The 8,769-nt window shown below is 36.0% G+C and overlaps 1 protein-coding gene across 1 annotated transcript in view; it reads left to right on the top strand.

Moving 5' to 3' along the window:
- Positions 1-8,769, top strand: part of LRRC72 (leucine rich repeat containing 72) — a 51,840-nt gene that overhangs the window by 28,163 nt on the left and 14,908 nt on the right. Inside the window, exons 4-5 of the mRNA XM_019659893.1 lie at positions 1,340-1,421; positions 2,519-2,629. Of these exons, the coding sequence (XP_019515438.1) occupies positions 1,340-1,421; positions 2,519-2,629 (193 nt within the window). The remainder of the gene's footprint in view (positions 1-1,339; positions 1,422-2,518; positions 2,630-8,769) is intronic.

Raw genomic sequence — 8,769 nt, 5'->3', positions numbered from 1 at the left:
CTGGTTTTAAGACTAAGATACATTAATCTGACAACACTGGTCATCTCCATAGAAGGAAATATTGGGGGCCATTTCCTTGGGGAGGAATGGCCACACGGGAATTTAATTTTATCTGTGGCATTGAAATGTTTTACAGCAATAATGCATTTGTTAATTGTTACTATTTTTTAAAAAAATGCATCTAAAACAACAAAAAACCTCACAGAAAAAGAGTGCTTTTGACTATTTCCAATTCATATACACTAAATTTGTAATCGAATCTTAAAACTAGATACAACTTGAACGTATCATAAGGAGAAAGAGGACATGGGAAGGATACAGTACTGAAGAAATACGATTCTTTTCCTTAAGGAAGACACAAAACCAGTGGTCAAGTGATTAATTGTACAAGTCAAATGAAATGTTGGTGTGGTGGAGAAAATGGAGGTTCCTAGGCACAGGGGTTTGGGGAAAGGCCTTGTTTAAAAAGAGGAGCTGCGAATAGGCAAGATTACGCCATGCCTGCCCTGTCTTGTGGATAGTGGCTGGTTGAGCTGTTAGCGCTGGGCCTGAGCTGGCAGAGGTGCCTCCTGTGTCTATTCAGATTACTGTGTCCTCAGCTAAACTGAGGAGATCTGTGTACCAGAAGGACAGTGAGCTGGAGAAAAGGAGGTGGTTCATAGATTGGGTTGGGGATAAAGAACAAAGAGTTCAGAATTAGACCGTTATTCAGGAGACCTGACGCAAAAGTGCTGCAGCAATGGAAGTTTAGAAAAATAAAAAGTGGGTCAAAAGAGTGAGAAGACCATAGTGAGATGCCATGGAACCTCCCATGGCGGCCCCTCAGCGTGGTTGTGAACACTTTGCTGGCCTGGGACTGATCTTAGGCATCATCAGAAAGGTACCAGAAGAAAAGGCATGCAGGCAAAGAGAAATCATGGCTCATATACAGATGCAGAAATGGCCTCAGTGTTATCTGAGGAGGGAGCCCTTGGCACATAATAGGCACTTAATAATATGTGGTGGTGAGTGAGTGGATATGTGGAAGCCAGATCCAGTGAGCCTATATGAAGCAGAATTGAGTGAAATGCTGTTATAGCGAAAGGTCTAGGTCCTTACAGAGGCTTTGGAAACCATGCAAGGGAGTTTGGTCAAGAGGTTATATCAAGTTAGCTAAAAACACCCTGTTAATCACACTGTCTTAAAAAACTCATGTCCCAGACCAAAAGTTCACAAATAATTATTAATAACAGCAAATGCCAAACTTCTATGGTCTTATTATAATTATATATATATATATATATTTTTTTTTTATATAATTATTATAGAAAGTAAATTGTTCTCAATCATTCATTTTCAGCTCCATGGAATAACATTTCTAACTAGAAACTATTGTCTGACTGAACTATATCTAAACAACAATGCAATATTTGAAATAGAAGGTATGTCTTCAATTTTCTCTATTGATTGAATGAATTTTCAGTTAAATAATAACTTTCAACTACTCACATGCAATTAATTGCTTATGGCATGCAAAACTCTGTTTGAAAACGTGATGCAATCTATCATTTTTTTAATGTCCTTATGTACATTTCACTTTAAGAAATATGCTTTTGATTATGGTTTTAATGCAATCTTATCTTTTTTCTTATTCAAAAAGTAAAAGAATCTTTTTTTAACATAGAAATTTTGCCATTCTACTGCACAGTTGGACACAAACTGGATACTGGGGAAGTAAATTTTAACAATATTGGGGAGCATTCATAAATATAACAACTTTATAAATAGTCTTAATTTTTGACTGGCCATAGTTTTTAGCAGCCAAATTCTTGTTTTCACTCTGAATTAATGTTATATGTGCAACACTCTCTAAAATGACACTTTTAAACCAGGTATAAAAGCACATGATGTACTATGATCTTGAAATATGAAGAGGTATTGCACAGGACATTTTTTCCTTAATATTATGTATCATAGAATCAAAATGTCATAAATTTTAAGATCCACCATGATTTCATGTACCACAAAGAAAGAAGATCTTGCCAATTAAACTATGATGTGGCTATTGCAAAGACACAACCCCCTTTCACTTATGTTAAAAAATGTGGGAAAATGTGCAATTTAGAATCAACAAAAACTATCTGAATATTTGGCTTCATATTGTATAAAGAAAATATTTACTTGGGGGTGGGGATTGAACTGAATAACTAATTATTCCCTTGATCATTATTATAAATTTAAGTAACATAGGCAAAACAAAACAAAAGAGTAAAGAAAATAGCCCTTCTACAATCAAACAGAAAAATCACTGCTACAGAAAAATGTAGAACATTACACTAAAAAGAAAGCGACTCTACATTCCCACATCACACTCAGTTAATTGAATTCTTATGCTTTGTTCTATTCTTAATGATAAATCACAATATGGTTGATAATAATTCTTCCTTTCACCAGCTGCAATGTATTCTTTGCTTTTGTTTAGTGAGTGTGTTTAATTAGCGTTAAAAATGTTTAAAATCTTGTAAAAATGTGTTTTTAGGCCTGCACTGCTTGACATCATTGCATATACTCATGCTGCACCACAATGAGTTAACAAACATCGACGCAACAGTGAAGGAATTAAAGGGAATGCTAAACCTGAAGACTCTAAGTATTCATTTACACTTTTATATGGCCATAAGTTAAAACAGTCATAACACAGGACATGTTTTGTTTTGCTTTTTTCATTTAAATCAGAACAATGCTTATAACTAAAATATTTAAATATTTCTGAAAACAAAACTTCCTTTTTAAAGTATGTTTTTGAAAGAACAACAGGTAGAAAAGAATGATTTTAAATGATGCCAAACGAAAACAATAGGAGTGACAAAAGATGATTTACATGTTTAAATCTGTGGTTTTGGTTTTACCTCAAAACTAAGTTTTAGCCATGGTCTGTGATTCCATTTATATGATATGTCCCAAATTGGCACATCTATCAAGACAGCAACACTGAGAGGTTACTATTTTTAAATAGATTAACGTTGTTCCAGGGCTAGAGGTATGAAGAGACTGGGGAGTAATAGCTAAAGAATAAAGGGTCTGGGTTGTTTGGTTTTTTTTAGGGTGATGAAAATGTTCTAAAATTGACTGTGGTGGTGGTTGCCCAATTCTGTGACTATGCTAAAAAAACATGAATTGCATACTTAAAATGGCTGAATCATGCTATATGTGGATTATATTAATAAAGCTCACACACACACACACACACACACACACACACACGAAAGTTTTTATGTAAGTTTTCAATTTGGTGAACGGCAAACTTCATTCATGAATACTGAATCATACCCAGAAAGGAACTGACCTCAGTATTGGAAGAAAACGTGAGAAGGCTGGAAAAATAAATAACACACAGTTCCTATTCTCAATAAGCTTATAGTATTGAAGGGTAAATAAACCCATCCTCAATCGCAGTACAGGATAAATGGTTCTATTATAGGTGTACCAAGGGAAAAGATGCTCAGATCAATGAGTGGGTCTTTGGACTCTAGAGTTTGGAGACTTCTTTATACAATGTCATGAAATGGATGTTTTGTTTTGTTTTTTTCCTATTCATTTTTTATTCATTTCCCAGGATTGCCTGAGATGGTGTTTTGCATCCATGTAAATTGGTGTTGATGGCGAAGGTTCTAATCAGATCAATAAATTGAGAGTTAAGTTTTCATATGTTTTCAGTGTTAATCAGTTACATCTACTGTATTTAGGAGAAATGATTGACGTGCTTATAGGTAGATTCTTTAAAGCCAAATATTAATATTATACCAAGTTCATGGCAATTCCATGCTTATTTTTGAGACATGATATGGTCTGTGAAAGACTCAGGATTGGCTGCATATTTGAATTATCTGGCCCTTCTGTGCTGAGCAGATGCTTTCATGATTAAAAGGCTGGTTATGCTAGATCCAGAATTCCCACTTATGTTCATTTTTCCATAAAATGGGCTAATAGCCACCTCAGGATTGCTTCAAATAGTAAGCTATTTCTGTAAAACATTTTATTTTAAAACAGCATTTCTTGACATTATTCTATTTTGAAGTAGCAACCAAAACAAAAATTGTTTTATTGTGGATTATGTAAATTAGATAATGAATTAAGATAGTCTAGAAATTATGCTAAGTAGTAAATAGATTAAAATATATAACTGACATTTTAAATAGTCATCATTATAATAACATATCTCAATGTCTTTCATGGTGAGAAAATGCTTTTTTACAATATTCACATTTAAACCTTCACAGCAACCCTATAACATGATTAGAATTATTCCCTCATTAATGGTAGAAATGCAAGGCTCAGAGCTTTAACCAAACTGCTAAAGAATATGGAAACTTAAACTCATGCCTGCTTCTTTTAGTTATGTATTCATTCAATAAACATTTATCATTTATTCATTCATTCAATAAATATTTATCATGTATTTACTGTGTTACAGTCTACTAGATGGGGACACAAAAGTGAACAGGAAACGCCCGATCTGGACCTTTAGGGAGCTCACAGTTTTATAACTCTCAGGCTAAATATTTCCGGGACAGCTGAATGGGGCTTGATGCAAAACTAATTGGATAATTTGCTAAATGTAAGAACTCAATCATTTAAGCAAACTGATTTTACAATACAATATTTGGAGGTTAGCAAGCAAAGTCACCCTGATCATAGTCAGCAGGATTACGTGCCTGCCCTGGGGAATAGAGTCTGAAACCCACCCCATGCCACACTTGTCTGTCAAGCACTTGTGTGAACACAGAATCGTGTCAGGCCTGGTTGCGGTGGTGCACGAGTGCCCTTTCTAGTTTTCTGAAAGGCTGTTAGGCCAACCCAGGAGTATAATGTTCATATCATTACCTGTCACAACAGTTTAAGTGACCTCTACTTAAAATCATAGTGATGCCGTTCAAGTTATATAACTATAATTGTTCCAATTGAAACTCTTGTAGTATGATTAGCTTTTGAAATGGAGAAAATGCTGTGTCCAATTTAAAAAAAAAAGCATTTTTGGAAAAATTTTGGCAGCAAGTTTGCACATTTTGAACCTTTGTCCCATTTAGATTAAGGAAATTATATTGGAAAAAATATTTTGCATTTACTAGACTACAAACAGTGCAATAGTGCCCTCAGGTTCAGTGTCTGTGAGCCTCATTTGCAATCACAGAGTAGATTCAGCTCATTAACTAAAAGGAGGAGCCATGTATTTTGAAATGTTAAAATTTTTGTCTTTTCAAGTTCTAAAAACCTTATAAAATGCTAAAGTGTTATTATTATTCCACTTCACTTACAAGTTCTTCAGAGGGTGAGAAAATTGCCTAGGGCTAAACCTCTAATCCATTTCAGCATTGCACCCTCCAATGGCATTTATGAGACTTGCCAAGAGATGGCCCAGGAGACACATGGCTGGGAGCTTCAGGGAGGCCTGAAACCAGCTGCAGTGTGAGGTCCTGGAAGCTGGAATTCTTCACTTCCAGGCTGAGTCAGGGGGGCCCCACCTCTTCTCCCCAGGCAGTCTACCTTTCCACACCCTCCTTTGCCGGCTCCATTTTCCTCTTCTCTTCCTCTTCCTATATCAGGATATACATATGTCACAAGACACACTTTGTGGATGATGACTTTCCCTAGCTAACCTTCAGTTTCCCAGCACAGAGGGAAAAAACACCACCAACAGCAGCAACAAAATACTTAACACTTTCCTGCTCCTAAACTTCTTTTCATTTCTCTTCATTTCTCTCAAATGTTCTCTAGGTTTCGTTAAGCTCCACTATTGGGAAGTATCCTTAAACTCCTACATGCCATAATTGTTAAGCCTTGCTCCTTGCAGAGTTATAAGGATTCACCATTGAAGACAGGGAGTATCCCTTTCTGGAGAGGGTCTCCGTTTTCTACAGGTTCTGCTCTTAAACGTTTTCTACTTTTCCTCATTGGCCACAGTCCACGGCTGATGGCGAACGGCCAGGGAGTGCAGAGGGATGCAGAAATCATCCCTCTGTGGATGGAACTGCGATCTGTGGTCTCTTCATTTGAACCTCTTTCCCTGAAATGCCCCCCAAGGGAGGACCACCTCTCGGGAACAATCCACCCAAGAAAAATTGCCAGCTGGGTCTTTCACTGCTATTTCACTGAAGAAGACAATATTCTGACCCCTCCACTCTTCATCCCCTGCTTTAGTCCAGGTTTACCTTTCAAAAATCAGGGACGACTTCCATATTCAATACAGGCATGTGGTATGCTGTGGCCCACAGATTTTAGTTACAATAAGATGGTGACAATTGTGGAGATGCTGGCCTTTCTCAGTAACCTTGAGCCAGAGCCTCAAAATCTTCCTGTCTGATCACTGACACGTGAACTTCCTTCCACGGGCTGTGCTGCATAGGCACCGACTATAACTGTTGGTTATAGCTCCTCTGTATCATCTTTATTGGTACATTATTAATGACATTGACGTTCTTCAAAGGTGGTCTTAAAAACATTCAGGATCCTTTAAATGATTTTAAATTTTGCTTTAAAGTTTAAAAAAAAATTAACTGGAGCCAATTATTTAGACGATTGTGGTTTCTTTCTCTTCTGTTTTCAATGATAAGTAGATTCACACATGTGACTCATGTAACTCAAGCTTGTGCAGTAAGGTAGTAGAGACATTTTGATATATTATTGGGTAAATGTAAATTGCTTAGACTCAGAATCCCAAATTAAGATAAGCAAGACAGTACTGGCGCCACTGAGGTGTACTCTGTAAGTAGCCTAGAGGGAAGGTGGATTAAACAGTATTAACCTATTGAAAGTGAAAGTGTAGCAATTTCGCCTCATAGTTTCTAAAGGAATGTACCTATACATCATGGAAGGCTTTTAGAACTTTCAGACACAGGAAACTGGCTTCATATCTTAGAAATTTAATTTATGGTAATTTTAGTAGCATCAATCCAAAACTCATAAATTCAATGGTGAAATGCTTGATAGTATGGAAGGGGGGGAAAAAGACAGTTAAAAATAAGATTGCTTCCTTCTAAGATTTAAGAGTGAGGGGAAAAAAGAGAATAATAAAGATGAAATGCCTTAAGTGAATAATAATAAAGATGAAATGCCTTTCAAATTATTTAATCCTGTTTATGTTTTAAGTTAATTTAGGCAAAGGCTGGGCTTAATAGCCAAGTTTTCAGACTTGTTGTCACTTAGATTTTATTTTACAATGAAAGGAATGTTGAACCGTACTAAGCACAATTGGGTTTTTAGTATTGAGACATCTTCATAACTAATATAATAGTAGTAAATCCAAATTGGGCATTTTGTTTAGCTGAAGCTAGAAATTTTTGTTTTTGTTTTTTAATTTACATCAAGATGTTACTTAACTAAGCACTAGGAGAAAAGGCCAAGAAAAGAAATAGTAATGCTCTCAGAGGGAAGACAGGATATGAAGGGTATGCCAGAAGTAAATGCTCCTGAAGGATGCTGGTACATTTTCGATTAACATCATATGCAAAGGCAGACTCGACTCCCAGCTGCTGTAAAGTATGATAGGGTTATGATGTGTCAGCTGTGTTTCTCCAAGATAGTAACCACGGAACAGACTTCCGCACTAAAGAATTGGTGACTGTTTCTCCCTCCTAAGCTCTCATTAGAAACATTTGTGTTTGCTTTTATATCCTTCAAGGGTGTCCTTTTCGCTTCTCTCTCTGGCTCAAACTACAATGCATGATCCCTGTGGATCTTTTTAAAATCTGTCCTTATTACTTATTAATATATATCATTTCTACTCCCTGTCCTGTAGCTATAATTATTTGTTACCACTTTAAATCCCTTCTCTTTTAAGCTTAAAATTCAGACCACTTTTACCCTTACTTAAGAAATCTTGAAAAGTATTCACTTCATTTTTTTCTCTCATTTCCCCCAATACACACATAGTTCCTTTCTTTTAAATGTCATTGTTGCTCCTGGTTCTACATTTTCTTTTCTTATTAAAATATTTTTGTTAAAATATAGCTGACATGCAATAAATATTACATTAGTTTCAGGTGTGCATCATAGTTATTCAACCGTACCCACCTGGCACTATTCATAGTTATTACCCTATTATTGATTATACGTGTATTCCCTGTGCTTTACTTTATATCCCCATGGCTATTTTGTAACTACTAATTTGTATTTCTTAATCTCATCACCTTTTTCACCCTGCCTTTTGCCTCCCATTATCACTCCAATAGATCTAGTACACATCTGATACCATGCATAGTTAATACAATATTATTGACTATATTTCTTATGCTATGTCCTCCATCCCCATGACTACTGTGTAATGACCAATTTGTACTTCTTAATCCCTTCCCCTTTCTCACTCACCTCCAACCCCTCTCCCATCTGGGAACCATCAAAATGTTCTCTGTATCTATGACTTTGTTTCTGTTTCATTTATTTTGTTCTTTAGATTCCACTTACAAGTGAAATCATATGACATTTGTCTTTAGCTATCTGACTTACTACACTTAGCACAATACCCTCTATGTCCATCCATGTTGTCACAGATGGCGAGGTCTCATTCTTTTTGACGACTGAGTAATATTCCATTATATATATATATATATATATATATACCACCTCTTCTTTATCCATTCATCCATTCATGGACACCCAGATTGCCTTTATATCTTGTCTATTTTAAAAATACTGCAATGAACATATGGGTGAGCATGTCCCCGTGAAATAGCCTTTTGGGCTTCTTCAGATAAAAACCCAGAAGAAGGGAAGGCCCTTCTTTATCTTTTGTTA

Source organism: Hipposideros armiger, unplaced genomic scaffold (assembly GCF_001890085.2).
Source record: "Hipposideros armiger isolate ML-2016 unplaced genomic scaffold, ASM189008v1 scaffold_305, whole genome shotgun sequence".
Lineage (NCBI taxonomy): Eukaryota > Metazoa > Chordata > Mammalia > Chiroptera > Hipposideridae > Hipposideros > Hipposideros armiger.
Note: the sequence above shows the minus strand (reverse complement) of the source record. Positions and strands in the feature narration are given on the sequence as shown.